The sequence below is a fragment of the Melanerpes formicivorus genome, unplaced genomic scaffold, assembly GCF_026170545.1.
Source record: "Melanerpes formicivorus ecotype bairdi unplaced genomic scaffold, bMelFor1.0.p_v2 SCAF_1, whole genome shotgun sequence".
Classification (NCBI taxonomy): domain Eukaryota; kingdom Metazoa; phylum Chordata; class Aves; order Piciformes; family Picidae; genus Melanerpes; species Melanerpes formicivorus.
The window spans coordinates 2,255,475-2,283,317 of record NW_027142353.1 but is presented as its reverse complement, the minus strand read 5'-3'; the positions used below and the strand labels follow the sequence as shown (position 1 = coordinate 2,283,317).

Sequence of the window (27,843 nt, the reverse complement as noted above, 5' to 3'; positions counted from 1 at the left end):
TTCAATCCAATTCCAGGTTTTGTCATGGCTAATCTCACTATTTCCTGGCTCTGCATTATGTTGTGTTTCTTTTTTCATAACTTCACATGCTTTCAGCATTTCATCCTGAAGTAAGTTTCATACCACCCTGATTATTTATTCTCAGTGACCCACAGTCTCCTGTCTGTGTGACATTTCTTGTTGCCTCCTCCTATTATCCATCCACTCAGAGACTCCATGCTGCATTGACATTCCCCTTTACAAGCTTTCCTGTTTGGTACAGCATCTCCACCTGTATTCTCCGCTACCTCCAGCACCTCATCAAGCTCACATTCCCTACTGCATTCATTCTGATTCTTCTTCTGTGCCTGTCTAGATAGCAAGGAGAGAAGCACTTACAGAACAGGAAAGACAATTTCTGCATTCTTATTTAAATAGCTAGAACGGCAGTTGTTTGCAGGAATGAGAAGAGTTGCAGGGAAAGAATTATGTCATTCCTTCAGCACTGGGATAAAGCACACTCAGTAGAGATGGACTCCTTGTAGGATTTATCTGCAAAAGTCTACAAAAGCTTTCCAGTGGGTGAAACTGATTTTTTTCAACCCTTATTTTTAAATTTTCATCAGGGCCACAAAGACCATATCTTTCCAGTTTTGCAGAATTTAAATTATGTGCTTGCATTTTCACCTGTGATATTTTGTATACTCTAGTATGCACTATAGAAGAATTATTATGTAGAATATACAATATATTAAATAATAATACTATATAGTGCATGTTTCAGGTTCTGGGAAAAAGCAGTTACTAGGGAAATATTTATGCTTTTCTTATTTATCTCAAAAATACATATCTTGATATCAAAGGATGTCTTGGTTAATAGTCTTTTTCTCCACCATCATTAAGTTGTTTTCAACTTACTGTATTCAGCATGCTTTACAGTTCTCGAACTAAGCAAACAAAGGCAGGAAAGCTGCAGCATTCTGTGGGGAAGTGAAATAATTGAAATATTAAGTATAATTTCATCACTTAAGAAAATACTATGCAAGGAAATCATAATTAAAAATGAAGATTTTATCTGTTATTTGTTACAAATAAAATGATACTTGTCAATTTGAATTTATACTTAATGTTGCTATTTTTAACTATCACTTTTGTGAGTAAGGGATAGGATGAATTTATGCATAAAAGGTAATTACATTTGTCAATAAGGGGGGGGGCTATGTTCTGTTCTGTTTTTCATCATGTAGCACTTATTCAGATACAGTTTTAGTCCATGTAAGGAAATTTAAATTGAAGCTATAGAAAGAAACAGGATATTTTAGAGGTGAGTTTGTTTGCTTTTAAAAAATACTGGGTAGATAACAGTTTGTTGGAGTATCCATAAAATGCTAACGAGTAATCATAATAAATAACCCAGTTATGAGCCTCATATATGCTTACATATTTTATAACAGATATAAACAGGTACTAAGTTATTAGGAACTGGTGTAGACACTGGTTTGAAATGTTTTCTTTCTTGCTTCTGTTTAAAATAATAATAAAGCAGATTATCCTCTTCTCCATACGTATTGTAGGTTCACTAGATGCCTATGCCTAGCTCCCAATCCGGTTTCCCAAGACCCCCTCATCCCACACAAAAAGGTACCATACAAAGATAATGTTTGACTTTTATATACTGTCTTTGTTACCAAACCTCATACTAAGCACTAGAATTATGACATTTACTGCTGCTTTTACTTTCTTGTTTCCACTGACTTTTTTTTCCCCCTCTTCTGGTTACTTACCATTTATTTGTCTGCCTACATTATTAATTTTAAATTTTCTTTATAAATTCCACATTCTCAATTTTCAGCCTGCCAGTAGTTCCCCTCCCAAATCCTCTACATTCGTATTCATTGCATTTAAGCATCACTCCATTTCTGCATTATCTGAACTCCTGTAAAAGTGTTCTACTTCTGCACTGTCCTCCCCATTGACCATTCTTTTTATATGGAGTTCTTGTCATGTCTTCCTCTTCCCAAATAACACCCAAATTATTTCATTCTTTTCTTCTAAAGCTATCCTGATAAGAACAGGAAATTTAACCAAATTTTCTCTCTCTCAGGCTGCTATTTTGTCTTCCTCATTTAATTCCTATTTTCTAGCAGTTGTCTCAGCAGTACCTTTTCTACTTTCCTCCGGTTAATTTTGTACTTCTACATGTCATCACTCCAGCTGCTTCTTGAAGCCGGCTAATAGTCTTCTCACCCTGTGCAGTTTCCATGAATTCTCAGACCTTTTTCTTTTCTCTCTTTATTTCCCATCCAAAATATCTGTCTGCATTCCAGGAAACCCTTTGCCTGTCCTCAAAATTTTCCTGTTATACTCTGTTATTTCAGTCATTTTTTCCTTTACTATGCATCCTCCCATAGCACAAATTCTGTTCCTTTTGTCTGCCAATCAGAATTTCATACCTCAATTCCTTATTGGGCTGCAAATACTTTCTTTTTTGGCTTTCTAGCACATTATCTGTCTTTCTCCAAATCAGTCTGTTCTGCTGTCCCTGTCTCTTAGCAAAGTGAATTTATGCTTTTTAAGCCCTTTCCCACCAATTGTTTCTTCTTAGCTTTTTCTAGTACTCCAGACCTTCTTTAGGCTTATTGAGAATGTAGTTAAGTGTATACTCTGTGTGGCTTTAGACTGTGTTTTGCTGATGTAAGAAAAAGAGACACTCAGCTACCGTGCACATAAAAGCTTCCAGGGCTGCCTGTTGTTTTATGTCCCAGGAGGATGTTGACTTGCTGGAACGAGTCCAGAGAAGAGCAACAAAGTTGGTGAGGGGTTTGGAACACAAGCCCTATGAGGAGAGGCTGAGGGAGCTGGGGCTGCTTAGCCTGGAGAAGAGGAGACTCAGGGGTGACCTTATCACTCTCTACAACTACCTGAAGGGAGGTTGTAGACAGGCTGATGATGGTCTCTTCTCCCAGGCACCCAGTACCAGAACAAGAGGACACAGTCTCAGGCTGCGCCAGGGGAGGTTCAGGTTGGATGTTAGGAAGAAGTTCTATACAGAAAGAGTGATTGCGCTATGGAATGGGTTGCCCGGGGAGGTGGTGGAGTTGCCGTCATTGAAGGTGTTCAGAAGGAGACTTGATGGGGTGCTTGGTGCCATGGGTTAGCTGTTTGGGTGGGTTGGACTGGTTGATGGGTTGGACACGATGATCTTGAAGGTCTCTTCCAACCTGGTTTGGTTTATTCTAATAAAGGTTTATTCTAATAAAGGATAAGGCAGGAAATTGAGATCTTGAAGAGATCCAGGAATAGAGAAAGAAAGCAACTGCAACTCAGAACACTAACTGTATAGTCCTTCATGAAATTACTTGTAAGGCCTTTGAAAGCTACTGCAAAGAAGTGAGAAAGAAATTATGATTTTGGCCCCTACCAAGAGCCTACTGTGCTTTCTGGTGCCTAAGTACTAGGGGAAAGCTGCTCTATAGCTGTCCTCCACATTAATAAAAATTGCTTAGATACAGCTTCAGTCATTTGCCTGAAAGCCTCACCTAAATTATTTTCTGCGTTGGTTTGAAACTTGTTTAATCTATTTTTCAACATGTAAAATCAGTGTAATAATCTCACCAAGTGATAGTCCTTCATTCTTTCTTGGTATATGTGTATTCGAAAGATAGCTATCTGAAGGACTTCTACATTGAAAAGGAACTTCTGGTCATTCTGTAAAGCTTGTGCGCACAGCTCCATTTCTGATGTATAAATCTTGGACAAAGGCATGTGGAAATCTGTGATTATATTTCTTATGAGATCAAAACTTTATTGGAAAAGGCCATTATCAAGGCTGTAAAGTCAAGCTTTCCAAAATTAGGAAATAGTAGAATTAAGGTTGTCTTCTGCACCTTTGTTCGGCCGTCTGTGCATGCATCATGATATAATCTTTAATTATGTGATTAGATACTGTATTTTTCACAGCATTCAGTGCAGGGGCGAGGATGTAGTTGAATAAATGGATATCTATCCAATATTTTCTTTATCTTCAGTGCTCAGTGTGTGTTCCCATGCTTTATATAATACCTGCTTTATATATATAATACTCTAATCGTTAGACATCATGCTTTGCTGGAGAGGTATGAATGATTTCATATGTTAAATCTTAATTTTGTCATTTCCTAACAGTTGAGTGTTTTACTTTACCGTTTGAATAATGTCCTAGGTAACAATTTCCTAGGGTTTTCTTTTTAACAATAAGCTACAAAGTCAGAAGTTTCACTGTGAGATGACATCTGAAAATCTTATGGACTTGAACCTTCAGAGTCACAGTGATAAAGCTAACAAAGTAACCGATAAATTAATATCTTATGTGTGGTCTCTGGAATGACCATTTTGCCATGGGTGTTTTACAGATGCTTATTGGGATACATTTCATGTTCTTAGGCGCTGAATCTTTCTTTAATTTTTGTGGCAACCTGTATCACTTCTAAGCTTTGGTATTCTTGTTTCTTCCTCATTATCTGGTCTTTGTATAAGTTCTAATAGCCATTTCCACATGTTATAAACGCTGCCTTCTTTTTTTCTCACATTTCAGTAAAAATTTCTCTTTATACCCAGACATAATTCCAGCCTCTAATTTTGACTTCTTACACCTAATATCCTTGTTACTCAAGATTTAGGCATCACCAGTTATTGGCTTATAATATTCTATGCACATAGTACATATCCAGTTACTTCTCAAGATTTCTCTCTCTAAGAGAGTTCAAATTACTTTAGCTGCCTTTCTTGTCTTGTCTATATTCTGTCTCCATCTTTCATTCTCTTGACCACCACTGGGTTCTGTTTTTGTCTAGTTTGTCCAAATCACTTGCCCTCTCCAACTTCATTCTCGGTTACTGTCAGCCAATCATTTGTTATTACTAGCTCCCTTTCAACGGTCTCTCCCAGTGCTCTCATATCTGTGTTTCTACCTATGCATTTAACCAGCCTCAGTCACTCCCACTGGTCACATTTTCTGTCATTATTTCCCGTTCCAATGGCATCAGAGTTCTTGGCCTAATTTATACAAAACTTAAGTGTTTGCAGATTTTGAGATCAGTGTTGGCTGCTGTTGTGGATAGGACACGTTTTCCACTGCAAGGCTACTCTCATAGTGACCTAGGATTTTTTAAAAATTATTTTCAATATCCTTAAATCAATTTATTTTCTGGGGACATCAGTTCTCTTTGAAGCCTGTTTAACTTAAATGTCTCTTAACAAAGGCGAGATCATCCATCTGTAAAATATAAAGCAATTTTCATATATTTTCTACCGTATTAAGCTATTAAACCCAAGAGTAGCATCTGATTCTGTATATGTTTTATCATTTTTTCTTGCCTTTTTTCTTATCAAAACATCTCAGAAGAGTTAAATACAATGATTTACACATGAACTTGTAAATTCTGCTTTTTTACTCAGTTGACACTTGCTCATCATTTATTCTGTTTTTATTTACTCATAGTAAGTACGATGGATTTGTTGTTACTTGTTTATTATTGCGTGGGACTTCAATCCAAAGACTTGTAGTTCTCCTTAGTTGTAAAGCCAGGATGTTCAAATGTATCTACCAGGTCATTTTCAGAATGAAAATCATTTTCTACTTTCTCATGTGATGTTCCTTCTTTGCTGATCCATTTCAGTACTGTTTCCACTTCCTTTGTATTGTTGCTTTCTCATTTTTCCCTCTACCTCCATTTCAACCTCCCCAACTGATGAAATACTACTTCTGTGTATCTGAGATCTTTCTTACTACGCCACTTCTTTGACTTGTGAGGCCGTGTGTGTGTATGATTTAGAGCTATGTGTGTCTGCTGTTTGACCAGGTGCTAACTAGGAGATAACGTGTATTCTGAGGGATCAGTGATGAGCTAGGAAATAAACATCTTCTGCTTTACATCTTGTTGCTGCCTCTTGGCAACGGGGCAAATCAAACAGTACATGATGCTTCTCAGAAGCTGATGGGCCAAACAAATGGTATTTCAAGCTGCAAGAGACTCACAGCCCACCTGTTGTGCAGGCCTATTGTAAAGGTTGAACATTTCAGCAGGGAAAAGAAGTGAAGAGCAGGAAAGAAAGCTGTCAGAAGCCTGGAAGGGAAAGGAATATTTTTTTTTTTTTCTAGAAATATTGAATAACAGCCCAAGGAAACATCTGCTACTTAGCTAGGCTGTTTATGGAAACAAATGTCTGACTATTCAGATCCATAGAAATGTAAAAATGTCCTGTGAAGCAGCAATGGACTGAGGTACTTTGGAGATTATTTTTCTGTGATTTTTAGTCACTTAGACTGTTTTTCCACCCAGCCAGATTTCTTTAATTTTTTTTTTTAAGAACCTTGTGATCTCCATTTAATTTGACAAGAAGTCTTTTTTTCAGCTTAGGATTCAACAAACATTAAGAAGGTCTGTCTGTGTTTGTCAAATACCGTGGTTTGTGAGAGTGTGACTTCCAGCAATCTGGAAGATTTTGCATTTTAACTTTTATCTGTATAATTACCACATTTCTTCCTTAAGTTTTCCATTATTAAGGTTTCTTAAGTTGTCTCAGTTTCATTTGACTGCACTCCATAGTGTTATTCTAGGAATTCTGGGTAATAGTAGTAATCTGAGCTAAAAGGAAAGTGAGAAGAAAACAACAAAATGGCGCAAAGCTGTTGTAGTGACCCACTGGGGAGTGACGGCTGCTGTCTTATTATTGGTCCTTCTCTGTGTGCCAGGGTTTGTCAAACAAATTGATGCATTGGTGAAAATGTTGAACATCAACTGTTCAATTTTAGAAGGTGAAGGGTAGTGTATTTCCTGCATTGCTCTTCTATTTTGTCATTCATATGATCAAACAAAAAATATTTTCATACCTAGTGCTGATGGAAATTCTTAGTGTCTGACTCTCAGGTGACATTTAGTGGAGCTGCTTTACTGTCTCCCTTCAGTTAGTCCACTTGATCCTGTATTAGTTTTGTTCTGACTTCTTGCTGGTTAAACATTGTTCCGATTTGCAGTAACAATTACTTATAATGCTTCATTTTCCTTCTGATTAGTGCCTTTAAACTTCAGCTGCTGTTTGACCGTAGTGTGTAATGCCTCGTATTAATGTCAGGGTCACGCACTTATTATTCGTCTGTACAGTGCTATGCACTTCAATGACATTATATACATAATAATAAATAACAACATTAATCTGCGTGTAGCACATTGAATTTCATTACTGTTGCAGGTGCATCTCTGAAGATAGGTTCTATAATTTTTATACATTTTAGAAAAAGCTGGGGTTGCTCCCTGTACCCTAATTAAAATGTTTTATTTTATTTCCTATAGGAAGAGTAAGCCTTACTAGCTTCACCAGATTGCAAGTTTTAAAGACATTTGTTTTACTGATTTTTTTGGTTCAAATTTTAAGCCTAGATTGTACATTAGACATTTATGACGTCTCCTACCATTGAAAAACTGAATATTCAATGAGGAAACATACAATAAAGATTTATATTCCTTCATATTTCCTCAACCACGAATAAATACTTACATTACCTTACAATAACAAACAGTAATAAGTATGTTCCATATGTTTCTGGCCAGGAGTCTAGCACTTTGGCAGGTTTTCAAACCAAGATAATCAATTAAAGACAACATTGATTAACTTAAAGAGAAGGTGGTATTGATTATAGGCAGAAACCTGTAAATAGATGATTGACTCATAGTGTTCATGGGTCATTTTTATCTACACCTTTAAACTTCAAGGTACGTAATCCTCTCACCTGTCACCCAAAAAAGCAAAGGAAGGGCATGGAATTAGTAAACAGATACATGTTGCAAAGTGTTCTTGCAAAGCCCTCTTATTCAACACATACTCTTGCATAAACGTTTTTCACATTTTCTTTGAAATTGCTATCTATTGCAATTCACTTCTCATTTTATAGCTGTGTATATATATGAAGCTGCTGGAAATCAAATATGTTCATGGCTTTTCTACCGAGATAAATGATTAATCAATCAGAGGCTTTCTTCCAACATGCTACTTCAGGGCACTTTTAAAGCAACTATGTGTAAAATTAATGATTAATACAGAGTTGAGCAGGAAAATTCAGGACAATAAGAATATTAATATGCACTGTGCACCAAAGAGGTTTGTATATAATTATTTTGACTAGTTTCATTTTCATTTATCTCTTACTCCCCTCCTCCCTCCTCCACATTCATATTATTAAAAGAGAATAGGATGGAGGAGTTCTTACCTTACAGACTTCTGAGATCACCCCAGTTATCTTGTTACCTGGAAGCTACAAGCCACCATTCTACCTGCTTATGTTTCCCATAAGTATCCTTTCCCATCATCTTCTCCCTCAGAAGGCAACTAAAATGTGAACAGACTAGGAAAATGAATTTTGCTAGCATAGTCTCATCAGCTGAAAAACAAATCACCTTTTGCCTTGTAGAGAAAGAACTAAAGGACTGTATCATTTAAGCCAGAAGGAAAAAATGATTAAAATTATATCATTTCAGTGGACTGATATTTCTATTGCCTATCATTTCATAAGCAAAGTGGATTTCTACTACTTTCACAACTGAATTGTATTCCTGCACCTCTTTAGGTTGGATGGGGATGCTGACTGTAAGCTGTGTTTGCCTCTACACTGTGTAGAGTACGGTCCTTTTTTTCTCTTTCCTTCATTTCCCTAAGCCACATTTACTACTTAGACAAATGCTGGAAAGCGGCATCATGTCAGCTATGATGCATGTCATAAAGAAGATTGTTTCTTGACATTTGTTTTTTTAAACTACTGTAGAGATTTAAAAAAAATGTCTGATGTTTGTGTATCATCCTGTTATAAAGGAACTTCATCTGTCAATATTTGTGTTGCTTCCTTGTAGGGAATCATTAAGACTTCAGCATCAACAGACCACAAAATATTCGATGTTTTGAAATTTTTCTACTAGTTGCACTTCCTTTGTTGTGACTTGTGTGACATGTGATGGAGACAACTCTTGTGCCAAAATAACAATAATAATTTTCAATTCTACTAAAAGTACCGTGCTTTAAAAAAATTAGTAGTACAAACAAGTAGCCGTTAAGTTACTTTATCCACTTAACTCACATGGGAGGAAATCCATTAGACAATGAGATCCATTACCTCTTTCCCGAAAGGGTACTGCATCTTGTGTGGATAAAAAGAAACATCAAATCTGGATTAGAATTCAAGTCTTGAGTTTCATGTTGGACCAGGTTTAAAACATAAAATATGAGTAGAGGCCGTCCACTGGCCTTTTTTGACTATCGGCCACCACCTGCTTTGAAGAAGAAAAGAAAATTTCTTATCAAGGCCATGTGGGCTAATCTACCAGGGAAGGTCATCATCAATTTTCCATGTCATCCCTGCATGTCTGTAATTCTGAAAAAAGATTTTCAGAGAGAAATTAGGATTTTCTTGCCTTAAAATTAATTCTTACACTATTTAAAAGTTTATTTGATTGTCCCCAAGTAGATGCCATCTGCATAGGTTTAACCATGTCTATGGAAGATCCAGGCTTTCCTGGAGCAGCAGCTGGAAGCCATGCAGGGTATTGAAGGCTGACTCAAATCATACCAGGCATTAAATCAAGCCCCTTTTTGCTCATTTAGAATACCTTTGAACATATTACATTCTTGGCTTGGGTTATATTAAATGGAAATGTATAGCTTATAAATTTTGAACAAAAATATATTTATCATTACATTAATTCAAAGAGAAGGCCTGTGGGACCTTTCTAGCGTTTTTAGGGGAACCGCAAATATTCATGGGATAATTTCTTACTGCACTGTTATGTGTGGACTAGCCTGTATTTTATATAGCGCTAGTCTGAGATACAAAAATGTGGGATATGGAAAAATTTGGGTTTTTTCCTGTTTTTTGTTTGTTGTTTTTTTTTAAGAAGCCCCAGATCACTAACTTTGAAAATTATCTGATGTTTTTTACCGTATGTGACTCATGTAGTAGTCCTTTGGCCAAGTAGAGAGATGGGCTCAGATATACCATCCCAGAACTTTGTTAATATGCCGTTTTCTTGTACTTTCTCTGTTTATGAAACATCTTTGCATTCTGTCCCCACATTCAATATTAAATTTTTTCCACAGCTGCTGCTTCCTTTTTTTTTTTTAATTAAAAAAAACCCCAAGCCCACACAAAACAAAAAATCCAATTTCACCAAGACTATTCATATAGCAAAACAACTAAAGAAGAAAAGTTTTTCCTTAGCAGCCATTCAACAGTATTATTTTATCAAGAGTGTATAATTCTTTTCAATTGCTAATGTTAATATGTATATCAGAACAGAAAACAAAGGTAGTCATCAAGGTGAAGGAAAGCATGCTTGTATATAATAGTTCTGAGAAACTTTTTAAGGACAAGTTATTTGTAGGAAGACACTGATTTCATAAATATACCAAAATTAGCCAGCCCAAAAATAGTCTTTCAAATTGCTGCATTTATTTTTAGGTCATACTTCAAGTATTAGAATGTTTTTGCACAAGTGTGAGTTTTAGTAAACAGGTAATTAGTTAGTTGGTTTACTGATTCCAGTTTTCAGCCTAATGGTCTGTTTCAGATAAATTCTTTGTATCTGTGTCAGAAGTAAGTGAAAATCTAGTAGAAATATTGTCATTGTAGTATCCGAACAACTTTGCAATCTGTGATGGATGTAATCTTTACATCAGGAAATACTCTTGTGATGCAGAACAAAGCAATTATCTTTCTGTCATAGAATCATGGATATGATATGGATATGGCTAAGAATCATGGATATGTTGGAAATCTGTGGTAGATCACAGACTGAACTTAAATCTTTCATGAATTAAAATTTTCCATCTGTCCTTCATGTTTTTGCATAAACATTACTAGTTTGGTTAAAGTATCTTTCATGATGACATTTAAAAGGTTTAAAACTAGAATAAATTACGAGGCATATTTATGTAGGTTTCCGTTTTGCCAGCTTCCTATTACTAAAGCTCTGCTGAATTCTTTCTTCAGCTTCCTGATATACAGACAGACTCATAAAAATAAAGATTAACCAGTAGTTGGAGCTGAAGACCAAGAATGCATGCATTGTTATATGCTTTCCTTTTGATGTTTTGGTCACAAGCACAAAGAAGATGTGCCATTTAATTAAATCTGAGTCATCAAAGGCACACTGTCCCCAAGCATGCTATGACAACAACAAGAAGCAAAAGAATTGCCAAGCATTTATATGTAAGAATATTCAATGCATTTGTTCTATGAGGTAAAGCCATCTTACTTGACTTGACTTCACTTTAGTAAGACTTTTGACACTGTCTCCCATAACATCCACATGTGAAAGCTCAGGAAGTGTGGCTTAGAAAAGTGGATGGTGAGATGGATAGAGAGAGCCCAGAGGGTCATGATCAACAGCACAGGGTCTACTTGGAGACCTGCAGCTAGTGGTGTTCCCTAGGGGTCCGTGCTGGATCCAGTTTTGTTCAACATATTCAGTGACAGCCTATATGAGATGGAGTGGACCCTCAGTAAATATGCTGATGATATAAAATTGGGAGGAGTGGCTGACACACCGAAGGCTGTGGTGCCATTCAGTGAGACCTGGAGGCAGCTGGGCAAAAGCAAACATAGTGAAGTTCAACAAGGGTTAGTATTGAGTCCTGCATGTAGGGAGGAATAACATCATGCACCGGTACAGGTTAGGGGTTGACCTGCTGGAGAGTAGTTCCACAGAGAAGGACCTCAAGAGTCCAGATTGAAAATGTTATTCATGGAACAGCAATGTGCCCTAATGGCCAATAGTACACTTGGTTGCTTTAAGAGTGTGTCCAAGAGGTTGAGGGAGGTTACCCTCCCCCTCTACTCATCCCTAGTTAGATCACATCTAGAATATTGTGCACAGTTCCAGGCTCCCCAGTTTAAGAGGGACAGGGAACTACTGGAGAGAGTTCAACAGAGGGTCTGCAAGGATGATTAAGTGACTAGAGCATGTCTCTTATGATGACTGAGAGACTTGGGGCTGTTTAGAATGCAGAAGAGAAGGCTGAGAGGGGACCTTATCAGTGTCTGCAAATATCTGAAGGGTGGCCATCAGGATGATGGAGCCAGTCTTTTTTTCAGTAGTTCTGTGTGTGATAGGACAAGGGGCAATGGATGTAAACTCAATCACAGGAAATTCCATCTAAACATGAGAAAGAACTCTTACTGTGAGGGTAACAGCACTGGAACAGGTTGCCCAAAGAGGTTGTGGAGTCTCCTTCTCTAGCAATCTTCAAAACCCACCTGGACATGTTCTTGTGTGACCTGCTCTAAGTGGTCCTGCTTTGCAGAGAGATTGGACTCAATGATCTCTGGAGGTCCCTTTCAAACTCTAGCATCCTATGATTCTATGTTTCTTACATCAGCAATAGTATTACTTTTTTTGATATTTTTGTATGATCATCCTGTCTTGGTCCAGAGAGGGAAAGAGACTCAGTTCTTTTGAATATTCCCATGTTATGAAATTAGAGGTACAAGCAAGGCCAAAATATCAACAGTGAGGCTATTTATTAACAGAATAAAGTGGACGGAACAGAGGAAGGGAGAGAGAGATGGAAAAAACTAGAGAGAGAGGAAGAAGAGGGAGAGAGAAGTGGAAAGGAATTATATTACCACAGCCCTCCAAGACAGTTTGTGTCTGTGGAGGAAGAGTGCTGCTGCCTTGGTGAGGAGGAGATGTCATCCTTGTTGGCTGTGCTGTCCTCTGCTGGAGGAGGGGAGGGAGAGATCCCGAAGTCGAAGTCCTTCTCTGAGCAGCCTCTTCAGCTACATGAGTCGCAGCAAGTGGAACTTAGGACACAGAGAGAGGCTTCCTCCTGGTTTGCTTCTTCCAGGCTACATGGTGATGTCTCTGTCCTTTTCTCTCTGGTATTTTCTTTGTTTTTCTTCAGAGTGGCATTGCCCAGGTATTTTTCTTCTTTCGAGCCAGTAGTTGCTCAGATCTTTTATACAGTTTTTTAGGTATGTGTCCAGGTGGTGAAACCGTTGTCCTTTTCACCATCCTCCCTTTCCGGGGTAGCTGATGGGTGGAGGTGATCTTGTCTATGCACATTCCAGAGAGTCATTATCCAGTGGGGTCTGCCCAATACACATCAGCTATTGTTTGGGCAAGGAGCAAAGGTGATTTTATCTTTGTTGATTCACATCAAGAGAGACATGATTTAGTCTCTCACACATCCCTGCCTATATTTCTTACCACATTCTTGAAATTACTGTCCCCATTTATGACCAAGGTAAAAAAAAACCCAACAAAGTAGTAAAGCAATATATCTAAATAATGTAATATCCATTAAAGCTTTACACAAATATATTTTGAAATGAGATGGTGACTATGAGATGTTAGTAACTGTGCTGGTAAATGAGTTTTTCGGTTTATGTAGGAAGTTACATGTGTTCATGAATTTGTATTCCTGATCCCATTGTTGATTCTGGCACTATTCCTGACCTGAATTAGTCACTCACTTCCTGTCACTCATTTACAAATCAAGATTTCAATCTTGGAGGACTGTAGTTTAATCTTGTGAGCACTACATGAGAGTCTTCTTAACTGTGGAGAACAATAGGGGAGAAGAACTTTGCGAATGTTTATTTGGAAGCATCACTCCACAAGTAACACACAAGGTGAAGTGTAAGGCAAAACCTTTCAAGTACTGCATTTCCACATGTTAAAAGGGAAGAGCCAGTGAAGGAATTAAAAAGGAGTGACAATTCAAAGGAGACTAGAAAAATATTTTTGCCATATGAATTTGTTTATACAACTTAGGCAGAAGTAAGCTTTAGTAGGTAAGATTTGAAAGAAACAGCATATCAGTTTACAGCTAGAGAAAGGGGTAGGAAAGCAAGGGGCAGAGACTTTCTATGAGAAGAAATTTAGACACTGTTGTAATGAAGAGTCAGAAGTAACAAACAGACAGGATGCCTTGATTTTTAACTTCACTGTCAGACAAGATAAAAAGAGTTGTCCATAGTGACTAAAAGTAGTAGCAGTATGGAAGAGGAGGAGGAATATGAAGGGGCAAACGATTAACAGCTCTGTTTTCCCACCCTGAGGCTGTCAAAGCAGCTGAACATTCACACAGAGAACAGAAAAGAAGGCTGAGGTTTTAGGTCAGACAGAAGGGAATAGACCAGTAGTACAAAGTGCTATGTCAATTGTCAACATGGATATGGTGGCTGAATTTCTGTCTGTGGATTAGACTACTCAGCTATGAAGCACAGAGAGAGAGACAATGAGAGGAACATTGCAGCCCTGAGAAACTAAACCAGAAAGCTGAGGAAGAAGCCAAAAAAAGGTCAAACTGAGAGAAATAGCTGTGTGGATGGAGAATAAGAAGATCCTAACAAAGGGAGAACAATATTTGAATAGCAAAAAGCTTTTACCATGGGCTAGTCTATGAAAGCCCAGGAGGTAAATTATGAGGTGCTAGTTCTAAGACTTGGCTAGAAAGAAATAATCAAAGATGGAAACATTTAATAAAATTTGGGGAAAAAAAACCCACTGGATAGCCACAGAATTGATGGTCAAGTAAAAAGATACTTCCCAGCATTTTGCATGTAGTATGGTAATTCATCCTTATTTAAGTGAAATGTTCTTACCAAATTAGGACATGGAAGTATTATATCCATGTTGTTCAACAATAAAGGACTGTTTAAAGAATAGGAAAGTTTCATAGGTTTTAACTTCACATTAAAATCCTTCATTACATTTTCTCTTATCAGCAATGTCCCAGAAGGCAGCATTATGTTTATACAGGATTATTACAATGTGAGTTCTGGAAATTTTCTTGGATATTTTTGCTAAACCTCTTTAGTAATTGCACTTGAGAATTTTCTTAATGGTAGTAATCATCTATCAAAAAATGTCAAGCTAAGCATGGTCACATCTTCTCTCCCCTTGATGTCAGTAAAGAGAAAAATCTCAATTTCTGACAGATGTTGTAAAATTGCCACCTAACTGAGAGAAGAAATAAAGGAAATCACATCATTGCATTGTAGGATATGATTCCAGATAAAAGGTATATAGACACCAACATTTTAGAAGGAAGGTCCCTTCAGTTGGAAGCCAGAAAGCATATCACCTGCAAGTGGAAAAAAACCAATACCTTCATATTTTGAGAGGGCCACATAATGTCACATTACCTTTAGTTACGCATCAGGCCAAGAAATTTGAAGTGTAAGTGAGCAAATATTCTCAAAAGCCTTGTAGCAGCCTGGTTTTGGGAATAGTAGCAACTAGCCATTTTCACTGCTTGTGGAAAACCTGATTTATACTGGTATAAGTTTTGAGAATGAGAGCAAATGAAAGTCTCCCTACATATACTTTGGCAAATACATGGCTATGTATTCACATTATGGGGAAAAAAATTTCCTTTATGTTACCAGATTTGGAGGAAAGGTCACAAACTCTTTTGATAGAGCTATAGTAGCTTTAACCACAGGGAAAACAAACATATTATACTCTGTGAGATGTTGAACTCAAACTTTCAATTTAGTAACCCGAGTGTGTTGTTGTGAAAAGCCTAGTCGGTTATATTTGGAGCTACTTATTTTGACAGGAAGACAACAGTCTAGAAATCTAGGGTCCCCTCAAGTTTGCTGCAAGTGCATTAGATTTTTAGATAACAGGATCAGGTCGATAATTTGTTTTTCTTAAAATCTACAATAAATTATGCAGCTAGAAAAAAATAATAATAAAAGCCACCACCATACAAACTACAAAGGTGAAAAAATGCTGTATCTCGCGTTTTCCTACCTCCTGTGGCTAGGGACAGAATGCAGACATGCCACAATAATGTTTTTTATTTCTACTGTTCAAACCATATTAATGAGAACATCATTTTGGAGAACTAATTATTTCTATTTGTCTTGTGTCACACTTTCTAATTCCCCTATATTAGCACAGCCAAAGCAAATTAATTGCTTTTCCAGCAGTTGAACCTTGTCCAAGAATGAGCTCACATTCCCTTCCAGTTTTGCAGTTTCTAGGAGTGCATTGTGTCAAAAATTTCTCTTGATACTAAACATAGCCCAGAGAATATCTTTACAGATTTCTGTTGCTGCTCACTTGATGAAATTTATAAGTTTAAGTGACCCACTAGGAAAGATAAAGTTCTTAGCTGCAAGATTATACATCAAAACAGTTAAAGTGAAATTAAAATTAAATGAATGAATCTCACTGAAGCAAAAAAAGCAGTAATTAATGGTTCCCTTAATTGTCTTCATAAAATATTTGCATGGGTCTAATTTGCATAATTTGCATGTATTAATTAATCTTTCAAAGGAATTTTGTGCTGAGAGAAGCCAAAAAATCTCTTTGTTTTATTTAACATCTAATGAAATATTTATCTTCGTTAATGAACTTCTCATCTTCATTAAAATAAAAATTGCACAAGTTTGTATGTTTTAAATGTTTTTATAATTGAAGTATACAAAAAAAATATATATATCTCTTCAGACCTGCAGTATCTGAAAAACACATTACTGCATATTCTGTGTAATTTTGACTAGAGCAACATTTAAAATTTGAGAAACCTTCTTCGCTCTACCAGAATTTTTCCAAGGAGTCTTAAATTACTTCACTTTCATGTTAATTGCTGATATGTTTTTGTTTTAAGTTTACAAGTAGGGATGACAAGGTAAACATTCTTGGTATTTTGTATTGCTGTCGACATGGGATGTGCAACACCTTTTATAGAACAGATATTATGTATAGATAAAAACAACAACTAGCACCTAAAATACTGCAGGACTCTGTACATGATACAGGATTTGTTTGTACTCTACCAGTCTAACAGTTGAGATAAAAACAGTTTGTGAACTACTGCCTGTCTGAACCTGCAGTAAGACTGATGTCGGTAACAGTTATAAAGGGTAACAGTGGCAGAGGGCCTAGCAAAATGACAAGTTGCAGTGATCAGCAACTTCAAGACAGTATCCAAAATAGCTAGGCATCCAGAATGAGAATATGTGTTGGAAAAAAATCAATATTAAAGTTTTGTGCAAAATTTGAATAGGGAAGTGTGAGGAGTTGAAAAGAAATTAAGTAGATTGGAGAAAGAGTACTTGAAGGAGGAGGATGATTGTTTTTTCAGGGACAAAGATGAAGGCTATTACTTAAAAGGGGACCACCTCGAATACTAAGCTATTTAATATTGCTGGAAAGTATTTGGGGAGAAAGAACACTAAAGTATAGTTAAAATAAGTTATACTGAGTATTGACACTGTGCCTAGTAAGGATTGTGGAATGGAGTTTAATTTTTGCAGAATATTTTTGCAGAATACTGGAATAATAAAAATATACTTGAAATGGGGAAATGATTGGAGATTCAGACTACAAAGAAACTATATTTGCACAATGAAACTGCACAGTAGGATTTGTACTAATTTTCAATATACCTGCATATGTATAAATCCTTGCACAAGGAGTTTATAAACACTTTAATGTGTTCAGATTCATTGTAGATGTGCAATACCTTGGAAAGCCAGCCCTGACAGAGATACAAAAGTAAGAGCTGTTAAGGGTTCTTTAAGATACAGCACTCCATAAATGAATTTAAGAAATGGGATGTTTAAGCCATTGAGATTATATGCAGCCATATATTCACTACTACACTATCCTATAATTTTTTTTGGCTGATAAGATATAGTGGAACTTTGCTGATACAATAATGGCAGTATAGATATTGCTGTTTATTATGAAGGTGTGGAATAACTGCTGAGGCAATGTAATTATCTATAAAATACCCAAACAATATCAGTGGGTGGAATATGTTTCACTTCACATTAGTGGGGTAGATGTCTTTATCTGAGCTATTTGTCTGGGCTCCTGTTAAAGTCAATGAAGAATAATAGACACACCTCTCTTTTTGATGCAAATGAATCGTAACTTCAAAGTTTCATCACTGATTCTAAAGGGAGTCTACTAAACTTGCTTCACATGCAGCTATCTACAGGGCAAGTGTCTGAAGTTACTTTGAATCTTATCTGTTGCATATTTTCCTTTTTGCTTGCCTCAGAATTCCAGCATAACTTGCGATAGTAAACATGTTACGAGCAGCTGTATTTCAGTTACTTCATGTAACTACTGATGTTGGAAACGAACGATTGTGCATCACTTCTGCAAAAATAACCGTTCTTAGCAATTCCTCTTCTGCTTGGTATAACTCAGCAATGTTCCTACACTGTGCATTTATTTCAATTGGTTTCTCCTGGGGAGACACAAATCACAGAATCACAGAATAAACCAGGTTGGAAAAGACCTTCAAGATCATCAAGTCCAACCAATCACCCAACCCTAACTAATAAAGTAAACCAGTCTTAAACACCTCCAGGGATGTTGACCCCATTACCTCCCTGGGCAGCCCATTCCAATGGGCTCTTTCTATGAAGAACTTCTTCCTAACATCCAGCCTAAACCTCCCCTGGTGCAGTTTCAGACTGTATACTCTTGTTCTGGTGCTGGTTGCCTGGGAGAAGAAACCAGCCCCTTCCTGGCTACAACTTCCCTTCAGGTAGTTGTAGACAGCAATAAGGTCTCCTCTGAGCCTCCTCTTCTCCAGGCTAAACAACCCCAGCTCCTTCAGCCTCTCTTCATAGAGTTTGTGCTCCAAACCCCTCACCAGCTTTGTTGCCCTTCTCTGGACATGTTCCAGCAAGTCAACAGCTTTCCTAAACTGAGGGGCCCAGAACTGGACACAGGACTCAAGGTGTGGCCTAACAAGTGCAGAGTACAGGGGCACAATGACCTCCCTGCTCCTGCTGGCCACACTATTCTTGATGCAGAACAGGATGCCATTGGCCTTCTTGGTCACCTGGGCACACTGCTGGCTCATGTTCAGCCTATTGTCAACCAATACCCCCAGGTCCCTTTCTGCCTGGCTGCTCTCCTACCATTCTGACCCCAGCCTGTAGCACTGCATGGGGTTGCTGTGGCTGGTGTGTAGAACCTGGCACTTAGATGTGTTAAATCTCATGCCATTGGGCTCTGCCCATCTGTCCAGCCTGTCAAGGTCCCTCTTCAGAGCCCTCCTGCCCTCTAACAGATCAACTCCTGCTCCCAGTTTGGTGTCATTTGCAAAGTTGCTGATGATGGACTCAATCCCCTCATCCAGATAATCAGTAAAGATATTGAACAGGATGGGGCCCAACACTGATCCCTGGGGGACACCACTGGAGGTGGTATCATTCACCATCACTCTCTGGGCTCAGCCCTCCAGCCAGTTCCTAACACAGCACAGAGTGCACCTGTCCAAGCCACAGGCTGCCAGCTTAGCCAGGAGTTTGCAATGGGGGATTGTGTCCAAATCCATGCTGAAGTCCGGGTAGATTGCATCCACAGCCTTCCCCACATCCACCAGGTGAGTCACCTGATCACCTAAATCCATGATGGCTGGTCCTGATCCCTTGGCCATCCTGTAGGTGCATGAAGTAAGGGGCTAAAGAAACATTGCAAAACCTCTGAAATAAAACCAATAATGGACATAAATTGAGAGGTTGAAAAAAAAAAGGTAGATGAGATATCACAGAACTCCAGAAGGGAAAATGGTATCATATTTCTAAATAGTTGCATTATATTACTGAAACTGTATTATTGCATCATTACTAATTTACACTGGACAACTGGTAAATGTATCCCCATTTAAATGTAGTTTTGCTTGCAAACAAGGTGTGGGCTGGAATTAACCTGATGAACTTTACATTGTTGATTGCTACACCTTGAGTACTGTGTCCAGTTCTGGGCCCCTCAGTTTAGGAAGGATGTTGACTTGCTGGAGCGTGTCCAGAAAAGAGCAACAAAGTTGGTGAGGGGCTTGGAACACAAGCCCAATGAGGAGAGACTGAGGGAGCTGGGGTTGCTTAGCCTGGAGGAGACTCAGGGGTGACCTTATTGCTCTCTACAACTACCTTAAGGGAGGTTGTAGACAGGCAACCAGCACCAGAACAAGAGGACATAGTCTCAAGCTGCACCAGGGGAGGTTTAGGCTGGAGGTTAGGAGGAAGTTTTACACAGAGAGAGTGATTGCCCATTGGAATGGGCTGCCCGAGGAGGTGGTGGAGTCACCATCACTGGATGTGTTCAGGAGGAGACTTGATAGGGTGCTTGGTTGCATGGTTTAGTTGATTAGGTGGTGTTGGATGATAGGTTGGACATGATGATCTTGAAGGTCTCTTCCAACCTGGTCTATTCTATTCTATTCTATTCTATTCTATTCTATTCTATTCTATTCTATTCTATTCTATTCTGTTCTGTTCTGTTCTGTTCTGTTCTGTTCTGTTCTGTTCCGTTCCGTTCCGTTCCGTTCCATTCCATTCCATTCCATTCCATTCTTTCTGTGCTTGTCACTCTCCACACTGTGTGGAAAGAAATATCTACAGAACAGTTCATCACTTCATAAAGTATCTGTCTATATTTCTCTCTTAAGTATGGAAGGAGCATGACTAGACTACTCTGGTATAGATCTCCACAAACAAATTGAATAAACTCAGCCACGTTCTGGAAAAGCTGAATTCAGTTTCTGGAGTTAAGAAAGTAATTTCTCTTGTCTATTTGATTGATTGATCTGGTTTCTGTGTTGTTTAGGGCAAATTTTTTTTCCTACAATGAATCCATTTTTTAGCAATGCATTTAATTATACTTGAAGAAGGTCTACTTGCAAAGGATAAAGGTAGCATGTGACACAGTCACTACTATATTCTATGGAGTCAGTGTCTTACTTCACATTTTGCATCAAATAATCAAGTGAATGGTATCAACTTCACAATTTTCATGGTGACAATCATTTGCATTGCTTCTATGCCTAATGTTTGTCTGATGTTTTGCTGTTGAATGTATGGTAGAGGAATAGGTTATTTTGCATGCTGCTTTGCATTTTTAACCAATGCCCTAAGCAAGAACGAAATCTTTATGCAGTCTTTATCTTCCGATTTCTTGATGGCCACACTGATGCTTTGGTCTCTCACAAGGGTGTTGTGAAACTTAATTAATTTTAGTAAAGTATTCTGGATCTTGGATGAAAGGCAGAATAGAAGTTCAGTTACATTATTACATCTCTCTCTCTTTTTATTTTTGGTGACTGATCAGGATCCCAGGCATTAAAAACTGGCAAAGAGAGGTGCTGCATGATACAGCTATTTACAACTACTATAAACTAATTATAGTAACTTTCAAATCTAGTACATGGAAATAGATGGAAAAACATTTTAAGAGGTTTATTAAGGAAATACTTGATAGTAATGTTTGTTGGTTTTTTGGTTTTTTTGTAGAGGCAGCTTGCCTGGATTTTCATATGAGAAAGATTTAATAGACTTACTAAAATTATTCTGTGTTAGATCAAAAGTATATTACTGAGTGGTAGTATTTTGGTGTAATAGGTGACCGTCTCTCCCTTTTATAATCCTAAATTAACAGTGGGGTCAGAAGTCCTGCTGAAAAGAATGAGAGTTCAACATACACTTAGTATATTCAAGCAGCAAACATGCAGTTAGACTTACAATATAAATAAAACTGCATGGTGAGATTGATTTTGAACAGTATTAAGAGTTAAGAAGGCACCCCCCTTCCTAAGAGATTGCTCCAATTTGATCGCTGTGTTACTCTTATATCACTTAAAAGGAAACATAAGAAATCAACACCCCAAAACCCCCACCAAAAAAAAACAACTCAAACACCCCACCACCCCCCAAAAAACAACACCCAAAAGCAAACAAAAACATTAAAAAAACCCATAAAGAATCGCCTTGCCATCCAGTTCTGGGCCCCTCAGTTTAGGAAGGATGTTGACTTGCTGGAGCATGTCCAGAGAAGGGCAACAAAGTTGGTGAGGGGTCTGGAACACAAGCCCTATGAGGAGAGACTGAGGGAGCTGGGCTTGCTTAGCCTGGAGAACAGGAGACTCAGGGGTGACCTTGTTTCTCTCTACAACTACCTGAAGGGAGGTTGTAGACAGGCAGATGTTGGTTTCTTCTCCTAGGAAACCAGCACCAGAACAAGAGGACACAGTCTGAAGCTGCGCTCGGGAAGGTTTAGGCTGGAGGTTAGGAAGAAGTTCTACACAGAGGGAGTGATTGCCTATTGGAATGGGCTGCCTGAGGAGGTGGTGGAGTCACCATCATTGGAGGTGTTCAGGAGGAGACTTGATAGGATGCTTGGTTGCATGGTTTAGTTGATTAGGTGGTGTTGGATGATAGGTTGGACCGATGATCTTGAAGGTCTCTTCCAACCTGGTCTATTCTATTCTATTCTATTCTATTCTATTCTATTCTATTCTATTCTATTCTATTGCCATATTAACTTGAACTAGCTGAGGGCATGATGGTTTAAATTTAAATTGGCCAAAGAATTTGTGTTTTGTCCTTTCTTTCATTGCCAGGGTCATGAAAAAAAAAAAAAAAAGAAAGACAAAGCATTTTTGATTTCTTTAGAAACAGGAAATATTTATAGCATTTTATTTTAAGATAAACAAATTCTTAATTTGTCTGTAATATTCATATAAATGCCTTATTGTAAACCAGTAAGGCAACCAATTACTATGCCAAATCTATTTAAATTCCAAAAATAATGTTTTCTAGCAGTAGTTATTTTTATAGTGATATAATTAAGAATGATAACATAAAACAATTTAGGCTTTGTATAATTCAAGTATTCGACTTTCCCATGGATTTGACTTGGAACGTGACCCATCTCTATTAGTATCTCAAGTTCATATGAAAGAAGAAAAAAACAACAAAAAACAACAAAAAAAAGGAAATTAACTAAGAAAAGTATGTATAAAGGAAATGCAACTAAAATTAACACATTTGGAAGGAATACTTAGCCAGCATCACGTTCCATCTATAGCTAAGATTTGCTGTCAGCATACATCTATAATAAGTATTCTTCCAGCGAACTGCCAGCTGGCTTGTAAAGAGGAAAATCTATTCTATAGAATTGACTGCTAGCTTTAAAAAGAAATCTTTAGATTTTCAACACTTTGTAGGAAGTATTTTAGTCACTGTAAGGTTCCATAACACCTGAAGGACATCCCGGCAGGCAGCAGCATATGTAATGATAATGTGATGTCATTTTGGTTTTCCTATTTGGGAAACACAAAGTGTGCATCAGTAATGGTAAAAGGAACATTTTTTCTATTATATTCTTGTCAGCCTTATTTTTTAAAAGTGATGCAGCCTCTAATAGCTCAGGAAAAACAGCAATAGTGTAATAGTGTGTTTTATCTTGGATGTTAGAAAGGATGGATCACAACGTGCTACAGCTGGCCTTAGAAACAAAGTGTTATGAAGTCAAGACCAAAAAATTTACAGTGCTGTTTTATGTGCATGAAATTAGAATAGAGATTGTTAAGAATACACAATGCTATATTAGATAATTCAAGTTTTGACTTGGTTATTTAGACTCTTTGTTGATTCCGCGTATTTTGCCTGTGACAAACTGTTGGTGCAACCCTTGCATTAAAAGACATGCATTTTTCATGATATTGTTTCATACTGCAATATGCTGGCTACAAGTCCTTTCAAGTAATCAAGTTATATTGAATACAAACATAAAATAAAAGGCAGCAATAATTTTCTCTCATTTTTAGCTTTACAGTCTGACTCAAAGAAATACACTCTTGCTCATTGAGAAGAGAACAGTATGTTTGTACGTTGATGAATTGAACATAAAAATATTGTGGTTGGATCAGGTTCCTTGGCTTCACTTGAAATACTGGAAGCATCATAAAAGTAGTAAAACTGGCTGGAGAATCGGTTCCATTTCAACCTTATCATCAAATTTGTTATGACAACCACAGTGACTATGGCTGCGGTAGCTATGCCTTTCTAAGCAATCTGATTCCCAGTGCTAAAATAATGAAATGATAAAGCGCTATTAAAACTTGCAAAAATCACTTCTATTCCACTTCCAAACGGGCAGTAGTTCCAGAGTTTGATCTTAAAAATTCAGTGCACAAAAAAGTCCTAATTTTAGGAATCAAAAACTGGTTTAGCTGTAGGGGGGGTTTTGTATTCTTGCAAAACCTGGGACTTTCATGTTTTCCAGCAAAAATTAACGTACCAGATACTCAGTAAATATCTTTAGGATACACTCCTCTTCTTACTAAAATGTCATAGCATTAGGGATAGGAAATTCACATTTCAAGCTATCATACCCCAAATACCATCCTAAAGACTGTTTTCATTTATCTGTCATCTTGGAAAGCTACATCAAAACTGAGTTTCTGCAATAGAAAACAGAGCTGGTTTGTGCCTTTTTTAACTATTTAATCTATATATACAAGAAACAATAATTTGCTTGTCTGTGATACTAACTTTATTATCATGCTGTGGACTCTGTTCCTTGTATTATCCTAGTAGCGTGTTCTGAAATTATTCCAGTTTAAATGCCACTCAAGCACAGGCAATCAACATCCTAAAACCTGTTCCAGGGGCAGTCCTGTAAGTCATTTGTACAATGCCATTGATAGGTTGCTACTGAAAATGGAAGGGGGGGGTGGGGGTGGGGGGGTGGGAACAGTGAGAGCAAAAAGATAAAAAGAAGCCATGAAGTAACATTTACTATTTCCTCTGTCTTGACAAAATCATGCTTCTAAGCAAGAAAATTTTACACTTCAGATATTTTTTACAGGTCATTGCTTCTGACTCCTAGGTAGTCAGTTGATTCCAGAGTCACTGGTTAAAATTGCTCTGTTGCTTAATTTAGCCATTCGTTTTTCTCTTGCTTACTTCTTGATGATGGACCACAGTGCTAAGTTCTCTCTGGGAAAGCATGCTGCTTCCATATGGTCTGAGATTTTTGTAGTGGGGTGCATCCAGGACACAGTCTGTCATGACATGCTGTTTTTTCTAGGGAATCTCTATGGGCGAAGACGCAGAGTGGTGCCAAATTCAAACCACCTGGCTCTAAGGCTAATTGAGTTTTTCCTGGGAGAGTAAAATAATAATTTTGAAGTACCTACCTGAAATTATATTACCACTGAGAGGGAATGGGAAAGGTTGGCTTGTCACCATAGTACTTAAATGTATCTACGAAGGTATGCTCAAGATGGAAATTTACAGTCAGCAAGGGGAACTAGTTTGAATTATGAATTGAAAAATAGTCTACCCAGGCTGACATTAGCACTTGTGACAAAACCAGAGTTTCCTTGTAATTTCAAATTGTAGCATTTTTCATTCCCTATAGGAACAAAAGCAGTTTGCTTAAGTACTGCTTCTTAGCTATCTACTAGGTTAGACCCCATGTACATCTTTCAGCCTGAAGTCTTCCTCTGTTTTAACATGAACTGGTGGATATTTTTTAGATTTGTAGTTTTGTTGCTCATGCTAAGCCCCACAAACTTCACTAAGGTCCATTTGTATTTCTGTGTGGTAGTAAGGATTCTGTGTTATTTCAGTTTATTGCTCATTTCTTCGAACATTACTTCTAGTTTGGTTTCTGACATCTTGCCTCTTGTTCTGGAGCAGACTGCTTTGCGCTGTTGTCTTCCAGAAGCTTGCTTTCACACAAAATATCTAAAAGCAGCAAGCCTATATGGCATGTGTTTTGACATTCCATGCATCCTTTACAGATAAGCTTGCAGTCCATCTATTTTACTCATTTCTTCAGGTTCTGCATGTGTATTTCTTCATGTTTGCATTGGACTGCTACTCTGTTTTAGCACGCAGATGAGAAGAAGAGTGGCTGACTGTTAAAGAAAAAGGTGGTGTTAATGTGATACTGATATTAGAAAAAGATTCCACGTGTTCAAATATTTGTGTATTCAGACTAATGTAAGTAGTAAAGTGAAATGCTGTCTTTAAATGGCCTTTGGTTTCCCGTAACATTTGCAGCATTTGAAACGGCATCTCAATAATTAGGGTTAAGGAAAATCCAGATGATACTCTTGCATTAATTGTGAAGTTTAAGTCTAATCTAGAAACAGCAAAAGCACTGGTCTGCCTTTTATTTACTGGGATATAACATTAAATGAAAATTAATTGTTTAGAGAAAAAATATAGCTTGTAGAGAAGAGTGAGGTAGGTTTGTGATTCTGTGAATCAGGTATTCTGCAGAGTAGGTACAAATAATGGATGTTTTTCTGTGTTTAAAAAAGTAATTCAGAGTAAAGCTCAAGGAAAGATAATACTTTAGAAGAGCTCAACTTTATAAGTGATTTGTATATTCTAAAGTAAAAGAATATCACACTATTCAGTGATGGAGAAATTGGTAGTACTAACCATGGTCACAACTATTCCTAGTAGAAAAATCATGACCTGTGTTACTTTATCCAGACTTTCATGAAAGATCTTTGTTAGTCCATGCTTTATTATGTGATCTGTAATTGTAAACACGTGTCCTGCTAATACAATTAGCTTGCAGTTCATTACTGAAAGGATCTCTGTATGTGATTGTATATATGTGTACAGACAATAGTTTTTAAGAGCTACTAACTTGTATATTCTTTTGCATAGATATTTTCTGCAAATTGAACTCAACTGATGAAAGCTCCAACAAATGCTGCTCTATTGTATTTATTCCGATTTCAATTTATGACCATTTTTTTTCATCCCTCAAAGAAAAAAAGCATTATTTAAAAGACTTGTTTAAAGATAAAATTTATTATATTTTATATATAAGACTACTTTGGTGACTCTTTATCATAAAAAAAAAAGTGATCATTCATGCAAAGCAATAAAAAAGGAGACAAAATTGAAAAAAAGTAGAAAGGAAAGCAACCAGATTAAAAAGATCAATCATAATAATTTCTGTTTCCAGAAAGGGGGACAAAAAAGGGCAACAAAGTTGGTGAGGGGTCAGGAACACAAGCCCTGTGAGGAGAGACTGAGGGAGCTGGGGTTGCTTAGCCTGGAGGAGGCTCAGGGGAGACCTTGCTCTCTACAACTACCTGAAGGGAGGTTGTAGCCAGGTGGGGGCTGGTCTCTTCTCCCAGGCAACCAGCACCAGAACAAGAGGACACAGTCTCAAGTTGCGCCAGGGGAGGTTTAGGCTGGAGGTTAGGAAGAAATTCTACACAGAGAGAATGATTGCCCATCGGAATGGGCTGCCCCGGGGAGGTGGTTGAGTCACCATCATTGGAGGTGTTTAGCCGGAGACTTGATAGGGTGCTTGGTGCCTTTAGTTGGTTAGGTGGTGTTGGATGATAGGTTGGATGTGATGATTTCAAAGGTCTCTTCCAACCTGGTTAATTCTATTCTATTCTATTCTATTCTATTCTATTCTATTCTATTCTATTCTATTCTATTCTATTCTATTCTATTCTATTCTGTTCTGTTCTGTTCTGTTCTATTCTAAAGACTGTATAAGAAAATTTTTAAAAACTACAAGAAGGTATCAGGCCGAAAGCACATTCCAATACTCAACTCTTTCTCAACTCTTTCTCAATTTTAGTCTATCAATTCCAAGGCTGCTTGTTACTTGGTTTAGGTTTCTGAAAAGACATAAGTAAATAAAGCACACCTTTTGACAAAATTTAAAACTGTTTAATGCGGGACAGATTGTTCAGCACAAAAATTAGGGTGTTACACACAGCACTGATCACAATGAGCTGTGGAAGCTCACTAGCGGATTGTATTTAGCGGTGACTTCATTCTTTAATAACTTTTCCGCATGATTCTTTAGGTGAAGGTGGATTGTTTTTTTTAACCTGGTGGTGGTGGGGAGGTTGTGTGTATTTGTTTGTTTATTTGTGTGTTTTAGTTTAATTATTTCAATGTTTTTAACCGTCAGAAGTGACAAGATAAAATGCTTTAGCAACTCAAGTTCAGTGCCTGTAAATCATCAGTTCTGTTGTCATTTTATTTGGATATGCCTTTGTTCTGTTTATACAAATTGGAAA

General features: G+C 37.5%; 1 protein-coding gene across 6 annotated transcripts in view; it reads left to right on the top strand.

The window, feature by feature from the left end:
* The window catches only part of DACH1 (dachshund family transcription factor 1), a 384,340-nt gene that overhangs the window by 343,831 nt on the left and 12,666 nt on the right, over positions 1-27,843 (top strand). For 2 of the 6 annotated variants that reach the window (XM_068151642.1, XM_068151859.1), the window contains one exon: positions 1,554-1,620. The exons of the other annotated variants lie outside the window; for them this stretch is intronic. In XM_068151642.1, coding sequence (XP_068007743.1) covers positions 1,554-1,576 — 23 coding nt within the window. In that variant the 3' untranslated portion in view covers positions 1,577-1,620. The remainder of the gene's footprint in view (positions 1-1,553; positions 1,621-27,843) is intronic. 6 annotated transcript variants of the gene reach the window in all.